Genomic DNA, 24,459 nt, shown 5'->3' on the forward strand with positions numbered 1-24,459 from the left:
CATCAGAACATTGTGTACAGTTGGTATGCGTATTTTACAGGAATTTCATGTTGAATATTTTTTTCTGGACTTATGGCTATGTTGCAGACTTTATTTATCACTCTGTCAAACATTTTCACGGGGCCATGAAAATGTTAACATCATTCTTGTTTCAAGTTTCTTTGCAAAGAAAATTCCTCACAACAGACTGCAGCGCAAAAGTGTAGGAGGATAGTAAGTGTGAAGTTCTAGTAGTCTAAGAAGGGATAGTGCTGGCGTGAAAATCTAAATGGGGAATGGTTTCAGTGTTAATAAAACTCAGGTTGGGGACAGTATTGTGTTAAAAACCTGAAGCGATTTAATGTCCAGCAATCATTACAAATGAAGGAATGTTTCCAATTATGCACCATATCTATGTTTGACTTCATACAAAGGAAATTTCAATGAAAATCCAGCTGTTCATATGTATAATCAGGGATTATTTTGGCCAATATTTTAAGTGAGAGAAATGCTTTCATTTGGCAAATTTTAGTGAGAAATTTAATTTTTTCACGAGATATGAAAATGTGTACAATAAAATTTGAATAAACATTAAACCATTCAACTACTTAATATGCATACTGTTAATAACTTACTTTAATTAAAGTTGAACCATTCAATTAACAGTATATTTACAAAATAGTCAGTATTGTTTTATATGCCATTTATTGCTCTAGGACCAATTCTGGAGAAAAAATGCAAATAACAAGCATAAAATTTGTTATGTGACAATTAAATATACAATTTACAAAATTACACTGTCGTCTGACAGTGTCTCAATCTCATGCAGTTTTTCAGTATTTGTCAAAATAGCTGTAAAATTCCACTCTTCCATTGCCGAAATACAGGATCCTGTTACATTTTGATGCAATATACAACAGAACCATGCACTCTTATAATAAATCCAACCTATACATTACAGACTGTAGCTGTATTTGATGAAAATTGGAACATGGATTTCAATTTTCACTGTTTACACATTTATGTTTTGTTTGTTTTTTTGGGTTTAATGCCGTTTTTAACAGTATTTCAGTCATGTAACGGCGGGCAGTTAACCTAACCAGTGTTCCTGGATTCTGTACCAGTACATACCGTAGATACCCATGTATAATGCGCATTTTTTTTACCCCCGGGACCACCCGCGAATCGTGGGTGCGCATAATATACAGGTATAGACAATTTTCTAACTTCAAAACAAGTTTGTTACCGATGTCCGCCATTTTTGTAAAGGGAAACTACTCCCCGCGCTTACTGTCACCGCTAAAATCTAAGATTACCGTTACGTTCCGTAAAAGATCGATGGTTTATTTTTCTTTCAAACAAAATTAATTTCATATAAATTTGAAAGTATTTTGATGAAAGAAATGTTTATAAATCACAAAAATTATGATACTTATTAAAGATTGAGAATTATCTTTAACCGAGATCAAACTGTGAACAACATAATTGACACGAGGTGACATGTTAATTGCCGGTAATTATTGGCTATTTGTTTGTGACAAAAAGACTATCACACCTTTTGTTATTGGTTTGAATTGAGAAGCTCATGTCATTTTGAAATATACCATTACGAAATATTAAATCAGCTGCTGTTTATTTATTCAAAATAGTTAATCAAAAGGGTAAAACAACAAATAAAACAATATTTTATTGGTTTTATTTTCGAGAAAACAAAAATCGATAGTACCGTGAGACCGATACTGATCTCCACCGTGGAGATAAGATTTATTACCGGTGTCGATGTAAACTCTACTTTCGTTTTCCATCCACCTCAAAATTGACCAAAAATGTTTTTTTTCCGAGGATTTCGGGACCAAATCGGGGATGCGCATTATACATGGGTGCGCATTATACATGGGTATCTACGGTACCTGTTCTCCGCAAGTAACTGCCAACATCCCCACATGAATCAGAGGTGGAGTACTAATGATTTCAGATACAATGTAGTTTATCAAATAGTCACGGAGAACATATGCCCCGCCCGAGGATCGAACTCGCGACCCCGAGATCCGTAGACCAACGCTGTTACCTACTGAGCTAAGCGGGCGGGCTGTTTACACATTTGGAAACGCTGCTTGATATGAGTAAGATGAAAATGTTTGCCTATTGTCACTAATATTTACCGGATAGCGACATTGACCAGAAAGAAAATATACCAAAAGAGATGATGACTGAAACAGTTACTGTAAAGCAATATTTACCAAAAAGAATATTTACCAGAAAGGATAATGACCAAAAATTTTTGTGTGCGAATTTCTCTCATTTTAGTATTTTTGGTGCGATTTCTTCATTATTTTTGCAAGAAATCGTGGAAATCGGGCCCCAAAATGATCCCTGGTATAAATTAAGTTTAAAACCATTGTATAATATACAGTCATTTCTTTTGCATTAATTAATGTGTTCTCAAATGTCAGATATAATATATGTCACAGTCATGACTCACTTCTCTGTTGTTAACTTGTCTTAAACTTTACAAAGATGCAAAATATTTGCATTTTCAGTTGTTAAATTTCAATCTGCAATGAGTCATTTGTTAATTTCTCAGCATACACAGTAACATAGTTAGCTATAACACAATCAACACTAATAAAAAATAGCCCATGTAACATGTAGTCATGGACAATCTGTATCCTGACTGTAATCATGGACACTGCAAACTTACTGTAACCATGGACACTGTCAACTGACTGTAATCATGTACACTGAAACTTGACCATAATCATGGACATCAGAACCTGACGGTTTCCATCGACACCATAACCCTACTGTAAACATGGACACCATAGCCTGTAATCTATCATTCTGTAATTGTGAACACTTCTTAACCTGGTGGTAAAAGTGGACACTGGGTTATCTGACTGTAATTGTGGATGCTGTAACCTGACTGTAATCAACAGTAATCTGACTGTAATCATGAACATTTTGTAACCTGACTATAATCATGGACACTCTGTAACCTGACTGTCATCATGAACACTCTGTAATCAGACTGTAATCATGGACTCTCTGTAACCTGACTGTAATCATGGACACTATGTAAACAGACTGTAATCATTGACACCTGGTAACCTTACTGTATTCATGAACACTCTGTAACCTGGCTGTAATCATGGACACTATAACCTGACTGTAATTATCGACACTGTAATCTGACTGTAATCATGGACACCTGGTAAAATTACTGTATTCATGGACACCTGGTAACCTTACTGTAATCAAGGACACTGTAACCTGATTGTAATCATGTACACTTCAACATAACCATAATAATGGTCACCATAACCTGACTGTAATCATTAGATTGTAATCATAGCAATAACAGACCTGACCTTGATTTCGGACAAGAACTGATCTCTGACCTTGAAGCTGTTCATTATAAAAAATTTCAACTTTTACTTGAAAATGTCTCCTTCAATCTAAGCACAACCCCTCAATTTTAATATCAAGTGCAACTTGAAAGTTTAAGACTGTAGAAGTAGATTCTTAAGCAACTGCATATTTTAACCATAACAAAATGCATAAAAACCAACATATAAATACAGATCAAAAAACGTAACACACATACTCCACTTCACAACCTGCAGTAAATAAGAATAAGTTACAAAGATTTTACCAGAGATACTGCAAAGATTTTATAAAGATATTTAAGTTTTCATGATAACCCACTAATCCATCATTTAACAAATGAGGAACTTACAAACGGATCTTACTTGTGATTTTCACAATAAGTATAAAATTTTGGGGTAACTATTGAATAAATGGGCTCTTATTAAGAGACATTCAGGAGGAATGGGTTAGGATAGGTATAAAACACAGATAGTACATCATTATTTCATCATAATACAAGTAGGCCCTGAAGGCCCTGTATCACTCACCTGGCCTAGTTCTTACCCCAGATTATCGGATAACCTAGTAAATTATTGAAAAGTTTTTCCGTTTTTAGCTGGACTATTCTAAGAATAAGAAAGGCTTTGGGCTCACCCTGTTGTCAGTGTCACTACTGCATTCAAATTTTGTGACAATGTTCTCAATTATATTATATTCTTAACTAGTGCACCCTTTTATCATCAAACTTCACATAAGGTTTTGTCTTGGTAAGAGGAAGATATCTGATAGTTCAGGGCCAGGTATCCTAAAGGTCAAGGTAACTTTTGTCCACTGTTTTAACAGTGTTGGTTACAGTTTTAAGGAAAACTTCTTAATTCCAATATATCTGCTCCTATAACTATCAAACCTCACATAAATTCTAATCTAAGTAACGGGCAAACATCTTTAGGTTTATTGTCAGGTACCTCAAAGATCAAGGTCATAAGGGTCAAATATTGTAATAATGCTGGTAAAAGTTTAATGGCAAGATTCTTGATTTCGATATATATCTTCTTATCTACTGCACATATAGTCATCAAACCTCACATAAGGATTAATCTGGGTTTTTTTTCACTTCAAAATTTCGGGTCAAACATGGCTGACTTCCAGCTTTAATGGTGGAGGAAGACCCTTGGTACTCCTCTGAGCTTTATATTTAGCACAAATGACAATTGGATAGTCTGACAGTTTCATTCTTAGCAAGAATTCAAACCTACAGCAGAGATAAGCAAGTTGTGTCAGAAAGCAACTTTCACCATTTAAGAAATTAAAAAAAAAAATTTCAGAGCACATGCAAAATGAAAGAGAGTATAGGATTGGCAAATCCATGAATCCCCCTAGCGATTATGTTTAACTTGCCGATCCTCTTCTGGTAGAGAGTCAACCCACAGAACCTTTATATAAAATTATTTCAAAACTTATAATAATGCCAGTGGTTCAGGAGGGGATAATGTTTGAAGAGATTTTCTATTATAAGCTCTGGTGACCATGTTTCTTCGACAAATCAGAATAATTTGAAAAATGTTGAAATTTGGAATGAAAAAATCTGTGTTAAACTAATTTTAAACAAGGCAGTCTCAAAGACAGCTATATCACCTGCCGCTGTTATGGATAGTGAAAGTGTTGATGGTACTGGGTGGAAGCATTGATGTTAAGTATACTTTATAGTCTATATATGATGACATCAATGAATCTGAAAATCCTTCAAGGGGTTTACAGGATTTGACACTAACAGAGTCCCGAGTGCCCGAGGATCCCAAATTTTGAGGAGGAACACCCACTTCTTAAGACTTGGGATTCCACCTGAATACCTTTTTATCTTGGCCATTGATAAATTAAGATAAATACCTGCTTGAAAAATATTGTAAGTTATTATGCTAATTACAGTTGAAAATATAAATGTAAAGCGTCTGCATGATATTAAACTTGTCATACGAATTTGTGATTTTTTGGACATCGAAATCAAACACTTTGCAGCTTTGTGAAGGTGAGCTTCCCCTCACCTCCATCATTAAAAAGTTAAAACATTTTAAGAAAGACCAGACACAAAGAACGTATGACAAAATGTGATCGCGGATTTTTGAAGTTGATTAAAACAATTTGACTCGCTTCAGTATGACAAAGGAAGAAAGGAAATGAAGTTTATGCTAAGTGTACGGGTAAGAGAACCCATTTCCCACAGGATATATGTCAACTTTAGATTTCAAACAGTGAAAAAAACAACACAATGCGTCAAAAAGTCACAAAAATAAAGTTTCCAAGTTTAAAGCTAAGAACTCTATACTTGGAACTTCACAAGGTGAAAAAACTATCCAGATGTTAAGTAAGTCTGCATTTCTAAAACTAACTTACCTGTTTAGAAATGGACAATTACATTACAAAATCTGGGAGGCTCACACAGATTTCTTGAGCCTATGTCTGCTTGACAAAGCCAAGAGTCTCAACATCAGTAACACTTACATGTAACAAGTAAGGTTAATGAGTTGATGTAAACCAAAACTCGCAATAAATGGTCTTAAAAACCTGCTGCTGTTGTTTTTATATATCAATGATAAGGTGATCATTTGACCCAAATTTCATCAAAATCCTTGAAGGGGTTTAGGAGATAGAGCGGACACAAAATTGAAAGCTCAAACATTTGACCTTGAGTTGTGACCTTGACCCAACATGGTTGACTCATGAGTTCGGCACATCGTCTTGATGAGGTGATCATTTGAACCAAGTTTCATAAAAATCATTCAAGGGGTTTAGGAGATAGAGCGGACACAAAATTGAAAGCTCAAACCTTTGACCTTGAGTTATGACCCTGACCTTGAGCCGACATGGCTGCCTCATGAGTTCTGCACACTGTCTTGATGTTGTGATCAATATTGACCCACGTTTCATGAAAGGGGTTTAGGAGATACAGAACGGACACAAAATGGAAGGCTCAAACCTTTGACCTTGAGTTGTGACATGGCTGACTCATGATTTCTGCACATTGTCTTGATGAGGTGATCATTCGACCCAAGTTTCATGAAAATCCTTCAAGGGGTTTAGGAGACACAGAGCGGACAAAAAATGTTACGGACAGACAGAAGGCAGAAGACAGAAGGATGAACAGACAGAGACAATTCCTTTAACCCCCCACCACTCGTGGCGGGGGATTAATAAAGCAACTCCTGACAATCTTTTAAATTTTTACAAATTAATGTAAAAAGAAATCAAAACCCTCCGAGATTGGTGGACATAATTTTTTTATAAAGCGGACTAACCTGAAGAAATTAAGTAGAGGTCATCAAAAGAACATTTATTTGAAACTACTTAGAAGGTAATTTATTATACTTAAGTAATACTTGCATGTAATGGTGTGCATAACATATTCACATAACATACAAATGACTCCTTTACACTGAAACCCTAAGTACACAGAGTCAACCAGAAGTACTTGTCTCTATAGGATTTCCTCACATATTAAATATCAATGTTATTTAACCAAAACAAATATACTTTGTAAACTACCCTATGCAAATAATGTTTATTTTTCTTTCCTACCTCTTGTGTTTAATTTATTGCAGGATCCATTTATATCTTTTGTACTACTTTTAACAAGAGCTATTATTAACCCTTAGCATGCTAGACACAATTGATTCTGCATTTGCTACCAGTGTAGATCATGATCTGCCTGCACATCCATGCAGTCTGTCCATGATCTGCACTGTTCGCTATTCAGCCAATATCTTTTCTGTAAGCACCCCTTTTTACAGCTAATGGTACTGTCCAAAGTGGAAGAAGAACAAGTTCACTACAGAAATTTAGCAGGGTAAGGGTTAAAGTTCTTTTATACTGCCTGATGCTTCTTTGAATCAGGGTAAGTAAAATGTTGTGATCATGACCTTTGACCTTCAAGTGTGACCTTGACCTTAAACCTAATGACCTAGACTGTGCTCTCTGCATGTTGTCTTGATGAGGTTTACAACTGATGCTATTTTTCATAAATATCCTTCCAATGGCTAAGAAGATATGAAGCGGATACAAATTTAAGCTATTTGATACTTGACCTCAAAGTGTGACCTTGATCTTGGACCCAGTGACCTAGGTTGTGCATTCTGCAGGTCTTCTTGATCAAGTTACTAGTTTTATGAAAATCCTTCTGGCGGTTGCAAAGATTTGGAGCAGACACAAATTTAAACTATCTGATCTTTGACCTCTAACTGTGACCTTGATCTAGGAGCTAGCTACCTAGGTTTTGCACTACACAGTTATCTTGATGAAGTTAATAACCAATGCAAGTTTTATGAAAATCTTCTCAGCAGTTAAGAAGATATGGAGTAGAAACAAATATGGATGGACAGATGGACAGACAGACCAACATACAGATATGTGTGTTTCCAATATAACCCCCATATACTTTGTATGTGGTGGTATAAATATTTGTTGCAACACGAATCTTATCTTTTATATTGAAACAAAATAAAAAGCATTTTCCATAAACAGTCTGCCATCTACAAATCAGGCCTTAGCAAAAACCCACCTTTTGTCACTGACAAACTGACACATGAATAGGCAAACAAATCTATAGATCAAATCAAATTAGGTGCATATTTTATGTATGTACTGTGTTCTATGAAAATAATCTTTTGTACTTTTAAAGTTATTGCAGGATCCAGTCTTTGTCAGAGACAGGTGGACAGACAGTCAAACATATAAACAAAGTTAATAATTTTCATTTGTTCATATTTAATCTATGAATATGGTCACACGAAAATAACTATTGTACCTTAAAACTTATGCCATTGCAACAGATTATTTGCTGTTGTAAGAAAATGAAAAGAATGGCATAATCTCTCCATTGTTTACAAGTCATTTTAAGTTCCAGATTTTGTGTGCAGATTGACAAACAGATGGCCCACAACCAACTTAGAACCGGTATGGACAAACATACAGTTGTCCTGTTACCCCACCTCCCGACAATCCACACACATTCTCAGACATGCAATGGCAGGCAGTTAACCTAAACAGTGTTCAGTGACTCTGTACCATTACTAACCTGTTCTCTGCAAGTAACTGCCAATTTCTCCAAATGAATGAGAGGTGGAAGATGAAATGACTTCAGTTAAAACGTCTTTTACTGAATCATCACTGAGAACGTACGCCTTGCCCGGAGAACTAAGTGGGAGGGCTTCGAAGAACTTCATTATATGAATAAAGATATAAAAGGAAAGAAAACATTGAAATCTTACTTATCTTAGAAAACAATTGATATAATATATCAAAATTCCTCTATAACACCAATATGACAAGAAATTTGACATACTTTTTCTCCAAGTGGACAGTAACCCTTGACAAACTCTTGGCATATTTCAGCATCTCTGTTCACATTGACATGTAGGTAAGGGCAATCATCTCTATTACACACACCCTTCAGGTAGTACGAGCACACTGGCATCTTGTCCTTGGATACTTTATGAGAAAAAGGACAGTCCTTCACTTTACAAGTTCCTCGCAAAAATCTGAAAGCATAAAATAGCGTAAAAAACCTTTGAATTTATACTAATAATATATATTAATGTCAACTTTGCTACAAGACTGCTATCTGATTTCTGAAAAGCTCAAAATGGAATAACATTAAATCATAAAACAACATTAGATATCCAGACTTAGTCATTTTACCTCCCATGAACAAAATAATCAAACTCAAGTCATTTTAACTCTCATGAACATACTAAATCAAATCTAGACATTTTACCTCTCATGAACAAAATAATCAAACTCAAGTCATTTTACCTCTCATGAACATACTAAATCGGATCTAGTCACTTTACCTCTCATGAACAAAATAATCAAACTCTGAGTCTGAGTCATTTTACCTCTCATGCATGAACATAATTAAAATCAGATCTAGTGACTTTACCTCTCATGAACATACTAAATCAAATCTAGTCACTTTACCTCTCATGAACAAAACAATCAAACTCTGAGTCTGAGTCATTTTACCTCTCATGAACATATTAAATCAAATGTAGTGACTTTACCTCTCATGAACATACTAAATCAAATCTAGTCATTTTACCTCTCATGAACAAAATAATCAAACTCTGAGTCATTTTACCTCTCATGAACATACTAAATCAAATCTAGTCATTTTACCTCTCATGTACAGAATAATGAAACTCTGAGTCATTTTACCTCTCATGAACATATTAAATCAAATCTAGTCACTTTACCTCTCATGAACATACAAAATCAAATCAAGTCTGCCATTACTAACCATAGTGTAGTAGGTCTTTAGAAGCATTCTCTATTTATTGATAGAGTGTTTGAACAGTGAAATATAACATTTCTGCTAAATCAAGGATCTGTAACTCTGGCTACACCTATCCGATCAATTGGCAGAGGGGTAATGGTTATAAACATTCTGTCCAAGTATGGTTAAAATGGAACAAGATAAGAAGAGCTTGAATACAGACAGGGAAATATGGAATTTTTTGAGAAATCAGGGCTGTAAAAGTCAAATGTTACCCATTATCAAACTTTGCTGAAATTTTTATTTTTATTCAAATTCTACCTAAATTCAGTTGCTTCAGAAATGTGGATGCTTAAGTGGACATAAATATAGCCTGGTAAGGGGCCTGCGCACAATGATGCTGATAGAACATTATAAAACTTGTATGTTCAGACAAAGTCAGCTGGACAACCCAGTCCCAAGCCTTTCATTTTGTTCTCATTATTTACACATTCTTCCTCGAAAACTAAGTAATATTCAATTATCTTGCACTAAATTGACAGGTTTGTGGCCTATCTATATTCCACAATGTCAACAAACTATCTATTGCATTAAAGGAGTGTTCTTCCTTTTCACCATAGTTTTGTCAATATAAGATCATTATTATTCTCTATCAAATGCACCTATTTCTTTTCATCTAATGGTGTTTAGAATCTGTTTGAAGCCTTAAGATACAGCTGCCATTAATGTTTAATCTACTGATCTTTGAAAAACACAATGTGTTACCTATTGGCCAGAAATATTCATCATGTATTAGGTCCAAACTTTTTCCAGCTTTTTTTTTTGAGCAGAAATTATTTTCAGTCTCAGTGCCATCATGACACTGTACTTCAATCTACTGACCATAAAAGCAATGGGGTAATCCATCTTTCGTAAGAGATCATTTAACTTGTCCTATTACTGATTACACCATTTTTTTGTCTAAAATGTAACCTTGACCTTAGACCTACTACACCCAAAACAATCAGAATCATCTGCTGACCATATCCTATATCATCCTAGAAAGTACGATGGCAGGTCATCTGCCCAAGTCTCCTCCAGGTATAGATCAAAAACTACTTGCTGACTGCAAGTTATGTCATTTCTAACTGACTGTCATTCACCAATTGCTATCTCCCATTAATTTTGCTAATTGCCAATTGTCATTTGCTGATTGCTAATTTGCAAAATGCTATTTGCAAGTTGCCATTTGCTGACTGTTCCTGTCCCAATAGCAAAACTGGAATGTTTCAAATGGCAATCAGCAAATATCTCATTAGCACATGGCAAATGATGAAACAGCAACTGGCAAGACCCAATCCACATTTATTGGGTCATCTACAGATCAAATAAAATTTGACAACTGTACGCTCATTTTCTCTAGTTGTTAACTTCAACAGTTATGCGTAGACAGACAGAACATCTGACATGAGTAAAACAAAATATATATTATAAATATATTATATATCCTTTAAGTTCCATAAGGCTTTAAATTTTATGGTAAAAACAGATGGATCAACTGTCTAAAATGGATGTTATACATAATTATATGGTTAGAAATTCACTACTTCTAATACTGTACATAAACTTTTACAGTTATAGTCATAAAGAGAGTAAATAAAATACAATAGATTCAATAAAACTTTCTACTGTGTTTATCAATATTCAAACCTTTGACAAGTATAAGAGAAAAAAATTAATGGAAATTGTATTAATCAAGAAATTAAAATATTTTATGTTCATAACTAAATATGTGGCAGCCACTTTTATATGATTTTATATTTTATTAGGACAAATACAGTATTTTTAGAACAGGATGAAATATTTACACTGAGAAAAAGCAAACTTACTATGAAGGAGTGGTTTCATTGATAAGACAGGATTGGTTTAATATATGCATGGCACACTTAATCAAATGTCCTTGAAGTTGGCGTAAGTAGGTGCATATCCTTATCAGAATTTATTCTAACGGAAAGCTAAGTGGCCTGTTCAACATACCAAGGCTGAAATGTCTGTGGTTATGACCTAATTTTGAGCAGAATCCAAATTCGCTTTAAAGTACTTAGCTGAGTACAGACTAACATTTGCATTAGGCCTATGACAACAGAATACAAATGATCTGGATTTAACCAAATTTAATGTCAATACAATGGCAACACAATGGTATCAGACTAACAAAACACGTCCTTTGCCTACAGTTATACTGACCAATCTGGCAAGAATAAAAGTATCAAGAGCTGTCTGTTGACAGCATGCTCAATATTTGAAGAATTGATGTAAGTATGGGCTCAAAATGTTAGGTAATTTCTAAGTCAAAAAGGGCCATAACTGAGTCAAAAACTTTGTCCTAGTTATGTAGTCACCTACATATCGAAATTATGTTGGTAAACAACTGGTCAAAGTTCCAGACATATGTCAAACAGTTTAGACAAAAATATGGACTGGTAAAAAAACTTAACTGCTTTCCAAGTCCAAAATGGGCCAAAACTGAGCCAAATATCTTTGACATAGTTACATACCCTTGACTACAGATGAAGATTTTGACGAAGAACAAGTGTTCAATGTTTCAAAGCCAGATGTCATATTGTTTTGACAGAACATGGACTTGTACGACAACAGAATCAATTTCCAAGTCCAAAAAGGGCCATAATTCAGCCAAATTACTTGACAGAGTTATGTACTCTTGCCTACAGATAGAGACTGTTATAATAAACAAGCGAAAAAGTTTCAAAGATATATGTTAAAAAGTTTACACAAAATATGGACTGGTACGAAAAACTTGTCTTTGTTTTGTCAAAATGTAGACTGGTACGAAAAACTTAACCAAGGTGTGACGCCAACATCGACGCCACAGTGAGTAGGATAGCTTTTTCTTCAAATAGTCAAGCTAAAAGTAATATCAATTAGAATTCAATAAAGATATAAATGAAAGAGTGATATCTGCAGCTCAAATACTGTCCCTTAATATATTGTGAAATCATTCGCTGGGGAGGTAGGTGTGGACCGATATTCATGGATTCTGTGGTTTCATTGATTTGCAAAATTTAAACCAACAAAATAACAACATTCTCATTCATTTGATCTTCAACAGATGAAATTGACATATTTCTATCCCTATGAAATAGCAGTTTTGGCTTAAACAATGAAATCTAATGACAACGAAAAATCTGTTTGACAGTTCTTTTTTTCCATCAAACCATATGTAGTATTAAACTATAGTATTAAACAAGAGGGTCATGATGACCCTATATCGCTCACCTTTTCAACCTGGCCTAGGAATCATCAAGATAAACATTCTGACCAAGTTTCATGAAAATGGGGTCTTAAATATAGCCTCTAGAGTGCTTTCATTTGAGCACATGACCTAGTTTTTGACCCAACATGACCCAGCTTCAAACTTGGCCTAGGAATCATCAACTTAGATAAACATTCTGACCAAGTTTCATGAAAATAGGGTCATAAATATGGCTTCAAGAGTGTTAACAAGCTTTTCCTTTGTTTTGACTGAGTGACCTAGTTTTTGACCCTATATGACCCAGTTTTGAACTTGGCATTGAAATCATCAAGATAAACAACCTGACCAAATTTCATGAAGATAGGGTCATAAATGTGGCTTGAAGAGTGTTAACAAGCTTTTCCTTTGTTTTGACTGAGTGACCTAGTTTTTGACCCTATATGACCCAGTTTTGAACTTGGCATAGGATTCATCAAGATAAACATACTGACCAAGTTTCATGAAGATAGGATCATAAATGTGGCCTCAAGTGTTAACAAGCTTTTCCTTTGATTTGACCGGGTGACCTAGTTTTTGACCCCATATGACCCAGTTTCAAACCTGGCATTGAAATCATCAAGATAAACAACCTGACCAAGTTTCATGAAGATAGGGTCATAATGTTGGCATCTAGGTTGTTAACAAGCTTTTCCTCTGATTTGACCTGATGACCTAGTTTTTGACCCGACATGACCCAGTTTCAATCCAGGCCTAGAGATCATTAAGATAATCATTCTGTGCAAGTTTGTATCAAATCAAAGCATAAATGAAACCTCCATATAGCTGAAAGGGCCAAAATAAAAAATTTTGTCCCTTTCAGGGGCAGTAACTCTAGAACCCATGATGGAATCTAGCCAGTTTTCGAAAGGAACCAAGATCTTATTGTGACTTAAGTTGTGTGTAAGTGTGGTTAAAATAAAATATAAAATGTCACTGCTATCCTGCTCACAAGGTAAAAATTAACAACTTCTAGCTCTTTCAGGGGTCAATCAGGGGCCGTAACTCGGGAACCTATGATTGGATCTGACAGTATCATCATGGAATCCAAGATTTATTGTTGTTGAAGATATTTTGCAAGACTGTATCAAATCAAATCATAAATGAAGTCTCTATATGGCTGCAAAAGCCAAAATAGAAAATTTTGGCCCTTTAAGGGGCCATAACTCTGGAACCCATGATGGGATCTGGCCAGTTTTCGAAAGGAACCAAGATAATATGCCAATACAAGTTGTGTGCAAGTTTGATTAAAACTGATTGCAGTGTGGTCTCTATCATGTTCACAAGCAAAAATAGAAAATTTTTGCCCTTTAAGGGCCATAACTCTGGAACCCATGATGGAATCTGGCTAGTTTTCGAAAGGAACCGAGATATTATGCCATTACAAGTTGTGTGCAAGATACATTAAAATTGATTGCAAAGTGTTGCCTCTATTGTGTTTACTTTGAAATACTTTTAATAAATCACTGCAAACAGATACAATAACTTTGTTGAAATTATTGTCCCACAGTAAACATTCATACCTGGGATTCAGTTCAATATGAGAAGCCTGAAATACTTTCTAAAGCCTGAAATGTCCTTTTCCAGCAGACATGAACGGAAATTCTGGCAGTCAAACACCTGAAAATAGGACCAGTCGAGAAAAATGCCAGGCCTGCACATTGGACAAATTTCATAAAAATTCTAAATTTATTCATAGTGCTTTTGAGTTTCATTCGTTTCAAATCATCAAGATTGGATTTTACTGATTCAGTGTCACATTTCCATTCCATTAACACAAAGGGTGCAGAAACAGAGACATAATTTGGACATTTAATACACCCTAGATTGCAACAGGTCTGATAGAATATTAAGTCATTTATTTAGGACACCAGAAATGTTTTGATTTTATTCTGAAATGGTTTGATATTTAACTTTCTTAGTTAGAAAAAAAGCAATACTTCATGTACTTTTTACGTTGTAAAATTTTTATTTATTTTGCATAAAAAAATACATTTTGGTCATAAAACTGACATTATTAAAGATACCTGGAGAGCCTTAGAAAGTAGTACACTAATATCTGGATCTTGCAAAATAAAGCCGCATTTCACAGAAAACCCTTTTACTTATGCTGGCGGCAAATGATTCTTCCTTTGCAAGGGACCTTAAGACTAATCTGGTTCAGTGAAACACCAAACAGAACGCCACAGAACGCCAGGTTCACAACTTCATATGCTTCAAAACAATCCTATAATGTTTTATGACTCCAAAAACTTGTATGCCCTTTAAACATATTTTTGACTAAATCAAAGGCCATAACTCTGGTCTGACCAGCAGAAATCCTAAACAAAACCCCAAGTGCACAACTTCACATAGTATTACTGAATAATTCCTGTAATGTTTCATAATCCTAAATCAAATACTTTTCGAAAACTTTTAGGTCCTTTATGCATATTTTGACTAAGTCAAGGGCCATAACTCTAGTCTGATTATGTGATATCCCAATAAAACACCTAGTGCACAACTTAACAGCAGAAATGAAATGTCATAATATGTTTTACCCTACCCCTAAGTACAGTGTGATAAGAAGGGATAACTAGCTCTGTAATTGGTAGGCTAGGCAGATTGATGCTGTTTAATTTTTGTTAGTATTCCACAGATATCTGAATCATGCATCGAGGCAGACATCTATACTTTATGTGTAATTCGAGTAGAAGTTCAATTCAAATCTGTACATTAACTAGAGTTGTCACAGGAGTGACGAATTATACCCCCACAATATGGCCTTGTCACAGAACTAAGCCAATGTCAAAGCTGAACTTGCTTGACCTTTGACCTACTGACCTCAAAATCAATAGAGGTCAACTGCTGGTCATGATCAACCTCCCTATGAAGTTTCATGATCCTCGGCCCAAGCGTTCTCAAGTTATTGTCCCGAAAAGGTTTAAATGACCTTTGACCTTTGGAACCCAAAATAATTACAGGTCATCTGCTGGTCATGATCAACCTCCCTATTAAACTTCAAGCGTTGTGAAGTTATTGTCCGAAAACCGTTTAAATGTTCCGGGTCACTGTGACCTTGATCTGTGACCTGCTGACCTCAAAATCATTTGGGGTCATCTGCTGGTCATAACCAAACTCTCTATCAATTTTCATGATCCTAGGCCCAAGCGTTCTCAAGTTATCATCCGGAAACTGTTTAACTGTTTCATGTTATTGTGACCTTGACCTTTGACCTACTAACCTCAAAGATGAACATGACCTGTATTTAATCATGTTACACCTGTGTAAAAAAAATTAAGATCCTAGACCCAAGCGTTCTCAAGTTATCATCTGGAAACCATTTAACTGTTCTGAGTCACTGTGACCTTGACCTTTGACCTACGGACTTCAAAGTCGAACCTGACCTGTATTTCATCATGTTACACCTGTGTAATAAAATTTATGATCCTAGGCCCAAGCGTTCTCAAGTTATCATCCGGAAACCATTTAACTGTTCAGGGTCACTGTGACCTTGACCTTTGACCTAATGACCCCAAAGTCGAACCTGACCTGTATTTTCTGATGTTACAGCTGTGTACCAAAAATTATTTAAATCGGTCAAGCCTTTCATGAGTTATCATCCGGAAACCATGAAAACCAACAGACCGACCGACCGCCAAGCTCACTCCTATATACCCCCCACCCCAAACTTCATTTTGTGGGGGTATAACTAAATGATAAATGCTATTGACCCATAGAGGTATCCACATCAATAAACACTTGAAGCAATGTTTCTGATTATAATTAAAAGAAGAGATCCTGTTGTCTGGTGTCTTTATTGAATATTAGGGTATAGACGAGTGTCTCTAAAATGAGCTGAATAAAATAACAAGAGGGCCATGATGGCCCTACATCGCTCACCTGTTATCATTGCACTTGAGGACAAGAAGGTCCTCAGAAAAAATATCTAAGTATAAAGGACAGGAACAACAAAGGGAAGAAATTTAACCAAAAAGAAAAAAAAATCTTACAAGGTACAGATATGTCAAAAAACACCTAAAAATTGGAGGTACCATCCATGTTGTACCACAGAAAAGTGGTCTTGGTTTTTCCCTACGGCCAATAATAAAAAAGTTACTAAAAATAAGCTATTTATAGCAACGTAAAAGGGAAGTAATTAAAAAAAAAAATTATTGTAAGTGAACAAAAGAAGGATCTGCCAAATAAATCTGTTGACATATAGGAAATTTCAGATCAGTATCTTCATTAGTTATGGAGATATACCCATTTTAATTTGAAATAAAGGGAGGTAATTTGACATAAAATTAGTCCATAGTTATCTACCCTGATTGGCTCAGTCCAACTAATGACAATAATGAAATTTCAAATAAGTCCTATAAGTACTTACTGATATAAATCCATTTTGATTACAATCAGGGGAGGTAATCAGATATAAAACAAGTGAATGAAGTATTGCCATGCAATACAAAGTCCCCTACTGGAAGGCACCTAATTTTCTCTACTGCAGTATAACATAATGAACTGATATCTGTCAATGATGTATAAACAATATTGTACTATATATACAATATGTTATAACAAAACACTTGGATTAAAATTTATATATATAAAAACCTACAGTTGTTTTCATATTGAATTTTTTTGGCTGATTATAAAAATGTTATCATGTAAGTTATTTATAGTAACAACAAAGGGAAATTAATCTTTAAAAAAAAAAAAAAAAAAATTCTATATATAATACAAGTCCACAAGAAACTCTTTACCAGGTAGAGATAGGTCAAAATACACCTAAAAATTGGATGTAACATGCATGCTGTACCACAGGGAAGTGGTCTCGATTTTTCTCTACCGCCAGTAATAAAAAAGTTACAATAAAATCTATTTATAGTAACAACAAAGGGACGTAATTCTAAAAACAAGGGTGCCTCATGGTGGTGAACATTTGGTCCAAGTTACATCAAAATCCCTCCATGCATGAAGAAGAAATGTCCCGTACAAAGTCATTCTTGAATTTGACCTTTGACCTCTAAATATGACCTTGACCTTAGACCTAGGGACCTGGTTCTTGCGCATGACATGTTGTCTCATCCAGGGGAATATTTGTGCCAACTGATATCTAAATCCTGCTCCAGTTATAGACTGGACAGGAAAAAAATCCTCTTGACATTTGATCTCAAAGTGTGACCTTGACATTTAAGCTAGGGTATTGGGTGTTGCGCATGACACGTCGTCTCATCATGGGAAACATTTATGCCAAGTAATATTGTAATCCCTTGATGGATGACAGAGTTCTGGATCGGACAGGGCAAAAACCTTATTGACCTTTGACCTCCAATTGTGACCTTGACCTTTGAGCTAAGGGTCTGGGCTTTGCGCATGACATGCTGTCTCATCATGGGGAACATTTGTGCCAAGTAATATTAAAATCCCTTCATGGATGGCAGAGTTATGGACGGGACAGGAAAAAAACTCTGTTGACCTTTGACCCCTAATTGTGACCTTGACCTTTGAGCTAGGGGTCTGGGATTTGCGCATGACACGTCGTCTCATAATGGGGAACACTTGTGCTAAGTGATATTAAAATTCCTTAATGAATGTCAGAGTTATGGACCGGACACGAAACAGACCCTGTTCATGCTATGTTAACATTTGACTGCTAAGTGTGACCTTGACCTTTGAGCTAGGGGTCTGAAAGTTGTGCATGACACATCGTCTTATTATGAGGTACATTTGTGCAAAGTAATATTAAAATCCCTTCATAGATGGGAAATTTATGGACCGGACAGGAAAAAAGTCTTGTTGACCTTTGACCTCCAATTGTGACCTTGACCTTTAAGCTAGGGGTCCAGGTTTTGCACATGACACGTCGTCTCCTCATGGGGAACATTTGTGCCAAGTAATATTAAAATCTCTTCATGGATGGGAGAGTTATGGACCGGACAGGAAAAAAGCCCTGTTGACCTTTGACCTCCAATTGTGACCTTGACCTTTGAGCTAGGGGTCCGGGATTTGCGCATGACACATCATCTCATCATGGGGAACATTTGTGCCAAGTAATACTAAAATCCCTTCAAGGATGGGAGAGTTGTTGACTGGACAGGAAAAAAGCCCTGTTGACCTTTGACCTCCAATTGTGACCTTGACCTTTGAGCTAGAGGTCCGGGTTTTGCGCATGACACGTCGTCTCATCATGGGGAACATTTTATGCCAAGTAATATTAAAATCCCTTCATGGATGGCAGAGTTATGGACCGGACACGAAATTGCGGACGGACGGACGGACAGACGGATGGACGGACGGAATGACGGAAAAGTGCATTCCTATAGTCCCCGAAACTGGTTTTCAACCAGTAGGGGACTAATAACTCTGGAACCTACGAATGGATCTGATTTGTCATGGAATCCAAGATTTATTGTTGCTGAAGATATTTTGGAAGTTTGTATCAAATAAAACCATAAATGAAGTCTCTATATGGCTGCCAAAGCCAAAATAGCCAATTTTGGACCTTTAAAGGGCCATAACTCTGGAACCCATGATGGAATCTGGCCAGTTCAACAAAGGAACCAAGATCTTGTGGAGATACAAGTTGTGTGCAAGATAGGTTAAAATCAAAATCGTAAACAAAGCTGCTATTGTGCGGACAAGGTCAAAATAGCTAATTCTGGCCCTTTCAGGGGCCATAACCAGTGACTTGGAAAGAATTTTTGTCTATGGGACAATGTCTCGTCATACATAAAAAGTTATGAGACATTTGAAAATTTTATGTGACATTCGGAAATTTCTATGAGACAGTTGCGACTTGTGTTCTGGGAATCAGTATCTTTGCAGATTAAAGTACCTCTTACATGTGATAGTAACTTAACACTGTGACAGCTTCACAGCTTTATTTTCAATCATTTATGAATTTCAAAACAATGGCAAATGAAGTAACATTTAATACTTTTCAGACTTGAGTGTACGTCATTTAAAAAACCAACACAAAGAACCTTACACCTAACCATAATACTGTTTTTATACACTTTAAAACAGCTTTATCTTCTAAAGAGTGTGATTGCTGGACTGCCTGCTGAAATTCAATAGCAAGTTTTGGTGCCTCAGTTGCATTAACATGGTCAGAGAGAGCTTCATGTTTTGTCATTGATCATGATTGATGTGGTTTTATATATAGAGCAACCAGTTAAGATACAACATAAGCTTGAAGCTTATATCCGACATAAAATTGTTTTCCTTCTTGTTATCAACACATGGTTTACAATATAAAACACCATCAGATTCATATAGCCAAAGGCCAGAGTTTAAACCAATTAGACTGAATTTTTCTAATGTGTTTTTAAGTAGATGCAGTTGTTTCAGGCTCTGACTGACTAGACTTTTCTTGATCAACCTCAGTAGGCTCGGTCTCGGATAATGTCATTTTTCGGTGCCTCGTTTTGTTGACATCCTTTTGCATAAAATTAAATGGTAACTTCTATTGACCTTTAATGGGCAACAATTTTCTCTTTCTGGAGGTCATGCTTGAAAACTTACATAAAAAACGAAGACTAGAAAGAAATATTCTCCCAAAACAAACGTTTCTCAATACTGGAAGCGCTTTAACTACGCACACAAGTTACGTCCCTTTACATCAGATTCGTACTCAAAAATATTCGAAATTTCGTCCTTTCGCGTTTTTATGCGACGCAGGGCGCACCAGCGCTTAACTCGTGAGACATTTTTCATTTTTATGTGACTGTGGCGCATGGGTTTCCCAGTCACTGCATAACTCTGGAACCCATTATAGGATCTAGACGGTTCAAGAAAGGAACCAAGATCTTATGGTGACACAAGTTTTGTGCAAGTTAGATTAAATTCAAATCATAAATGAAGCTACTATTGTGCAGACAAGGTCAAAATAGCTAATTCTGGCCCTTTCAGGGGCCATAACTCTGGAATCCATAATGGGATCTGGCTGGTTCAAGAAAGGAACCAAGATCTTATGGTGACACAAGTTTTGTGTAAGTTTGATTAAATTCAAATCATAAATGAAGCTTCTATTGTGCAGACAAGGTCAAAATAGCTAATTTTGGCCCTTTCAGGGACCATAACTCTGGAACCCATAATGGGATCTAGCCAGTTCAAGAAAGGAACAGAGATCTTATGGTGATACAAGTTGTGTGCAAGTTTGGTTAAAATAAAATCATAAACGAAACCACTATCGTGCAGACACGAAATTGTTGATGCATGGACGCACGCACGGACGCACGACGAATGAAGGGTGATCACAAAAGCTCACCTTGTCACTATGTGACAGGTGAGTTAATAAAATGCGAGGCTCGGTCGATCATTTTATCAGTTTTATTTAACAAGTTAGTAATAAACTGTTATAAGTGAGAGTAAAGAGGAAGGACAAATCAAATACTGGGTACAGTTTGTACTAATTTAATATGTATCTACCAGTTTCGGTCATATAATGAATTATTCTTTTTATCATATGTAAGATTTTCCTGCTGAAACATCAAAATTTCCTTTTTCTGTACCTGCAATAGACCAAGTAAAAAACGTCTCCTACACTTAAAACAATGTCAACATCAAAGCCTTATTTCACTAGTGTAATATAAAATTTATGTGAAGGCTTTATTTCATTCTGATGATGACAGACATGTGATAGGAATAAGTAAAGAATAAGAAGATTACTGAACAGTGTCTTGTACGATACAGTAACTATGAATATTGATTATCTCACCTAGTACAGACAGCCACCTTGTCTGGATCATGTATGTAGGTACAGCTGCCTTTCCTATTACATTTACCAAATCTATTATAGAACATGCAGTATTTCTTCTTTTTCATGATTTTTGTGTTGTCCTTTTTGTACTTGGCTGCTGCTCGCTGAACTGTTTTATTCACTACACGCCTGAAAGTCATAACAAATATAGATCACAAAGCTTTTCATGAACTTTTATGTTTCTGTTGAGGCGCAACCTTAGACTAGGCACTAGAACAATAACAACAGTTGTCAGCAGACGTCAGCTAACAAAGCTCACTGCAAAAGATGAAAAGTAGAACTGGAGCACATTCTGAAAAGTGTGCTATTTTTCAATGTGTTGCGTGCAAAATGTTTGGTGACTAACTAACCTCCAGTTAGCTGAGTAAGGAACTATACTGAGAAACACCATAAAGTAGAAATTAAAACAAGATGTGTGTCCACAGCGCACTAATGTCCCCAACTATCTGCCATTGTACAGTTATAATGTTACTTCTTTACAATGCAAGACTGAGTTGTGGGTGTCTGTAACTGGGCAGTTGGGGAGGCAGAGTGGGGGAATGGATTCTATAAAAACATCAAGAAATACAAGATTGGGTGTAGGGAATGGGCAGTAGGATGGCTAAAGGATTGTAGGTAAATCCCAAATAAACCCCAGGTGCACAACGATACTTGCTGTATGCCATTCCCATAGTTTCATGAACCAAGTTAAAAAACTTTTTGAGATATGTCAGACACAAGCTTTTAAGTACTTACTGCAAATATTTTTTAAATCAAGGGTCATAACTCTGGTTTTGCTGAGCAAGATCTAAAACAAATATTAAGGTGCTTAACTTCAAATGCTAACTCCAGGTCAAATACTTTTTGAGATATATGTGATACAAACCCGTCTGCTTAGCTCAATAGGGAGAGCGCAGATCTACGATTCGCGGGGTCATCAGTTTGATCCCCAGGTGTGGCATATATTCTCCGTGACGATTTGATTAAAGACATTGTGTCTGAAATCATTCGTCCTCCACCTCTGATTCATGTGGGGAAGTTGGCAGTTACTTACGGAGAACAGGTTTGTACTGGTACAGAATCCAGGAACACTGGTCAGGTTAACTGTCTGCCATTACATAACTGAAATACTGTTGAACTAGATGTGTGTCCATAGAACACAGGTGCCCCCCACACCTATCACTGTACATGGTTTTATGACTGAAGGTTTAATATTTTTTAAGATGTTTACACACAAACTTAAGAACTTTATGTGTATTTTTCAATTAGTGATGGGCCGAAACTCTGGCCTAGCCGAGTAAAATCCCAAAGATCTGTAGGCTAAAATCCAAAACACCTGTTGGCTATAAAACAATCCTCTAATGTTTTATGACTCTAGGTCAAGTACATTTTGACATACATGCAGCACAGACATTTATTTTTTGACTAAGTCAAGGACCATAACTCTGGTCAAGCTAAGTGGAAAAAAACCCCCAAAAAACTCAGGTGCACAAATTCACATGCTGGATAATATTCCTACATGATTTCATGACTCTAGCAGAATTTTTTGTAAAGATATATGCAACACAATCATTTTAGGTGTATTTTTCACAAAGTCAAGGACCATAACTTCAATCTGGCAGAGTGAAATCCTAAACAGAACACCACATGTGTAACTTCACATGCTATATAAAAATCCTCTAATGTTTTATGACTCTAAGTCAAAAAATTTTTGAGATACAAGTGACACCATCTTGTATCCCATTTATGCATATTTTTGACAATCACGGGAAATAATTTTGGTGTGACTGATAAAAATCCAGAACAAAATCCCATGTACACAACTTCACATGCTGAATAATATTCCTATGATGTTTCATGACCTTATGTAATAAACTTTTTTAGATATGCGGGACACAACTTTTATGCCTTTTTTTACTGAGCCAAGGGCCATAACTCTGGTCTGACCGAGTTATATCTCTACCAAAACTCTCGATGCACAACTTCATATGCTAAATAATATTCACATGTTTCAAAATACTGGGTCAAATATTTTTTGAGATACATATGACAAAACTTAGGCCCTTTCTAAGCCTATTTTAGACTAAGTCAAGGGCTGTAACTCTGGTCTGACTGTGTGAGATCAAAATTAAAAGCCTGGTGCACTGCTTCCTGTGCTGAATAACAATCCTGTGAGGCCTGATGACTCTGAGTCAAATACTTTTTGAGATATAAATGATACAAATTTGGACGGACGTTCCTACATATGGGTATTTATGTGGCTACACTTTTGTTCTCTCTATTGTTCTTTAAGCCACGTAAAAGCCTTACGGAATGAATGACATCAAAGAAACAAGAGGACAATGATGGTCCTGAATCGCTCACCTGTCCCATCATGAACTGAGTATGATGTCGTTTTTTCTATTATTTGACATAGTGACCTAGTTTTTGAGCTCATGTGACCTACTTCTGAACCTGACCTAGATACCATCAAGATAAAAATTCTGACCAATTTTCATGAAGATCCATTGAAAAATATGGCCTCTAGAGAGGTCACAAGGTTTTTCTATTATTTGACATAATAACCTAGTTTTTGAAGGCATGTGACCCAGTTTTGTACTTGACCTAGATATCATCAAGGTGAACATTCTCACCAATTCTCATGAAGATCTCATGAAAAATATGGCCTCCAGAGAGGTCACAAGGTTTTTCTATTTTTAGATGTACTGACCTAGTTTTGACCGCATGTGACCCAGTTTCGAACCTGAACTAGATATCATAAAGGTAAACATTCTTACCAATTTTCATGAAGATCCATTGAAAAATATGGCCTCTAGGGAGGTCAAAAGGTCTTTC

At 35.9% G+C, this 24,459-nt stretch overlaps 1 protein-coding gene across 1 annotated transcript in view; it reads right to left on the reverse strand.

The window, feature by feature from the left end:
* LOC123549705 (uncharacterized) overlaps nt 1-24,459 on the reverse strand; it is a 70,593-nt gene that overhangs the window by 11,779 nt on the left and 34,355 nt on the right. Inside the window, exons 7-8 of the mRNA XM_045338018.2 lie at nt 21,604-21,774; nt 8,681-8,876 (exon numbers count right to left, since the gene is read on the reverse strand). Coding sequence (XP_045193953.2) covers nt 8,681-8,876; nt 21,604-21,774 — 367 coding nt within the window. The remainder of the gene's footprint in view (nt 1-8,680; nt 8,877-21,603; nt 21,775-24,459) is intronic.

Source organism: Mercenaria mercenaria, chromosome 6 (assembly GCF_021730395.1).
Source record: "Mercenaria mercenaria strain notata chromosome 6, MADL_Memer_1, whole genome shotgun sequence".
In the NCBI taxonomy this organism is placed as follows: domain Eukaryota; kingdom Metazoa; phylum Mollusca; class Bivalvia; order Venerida; family Veneridae; genus Mercenaria; species Mercenaria mercenaria.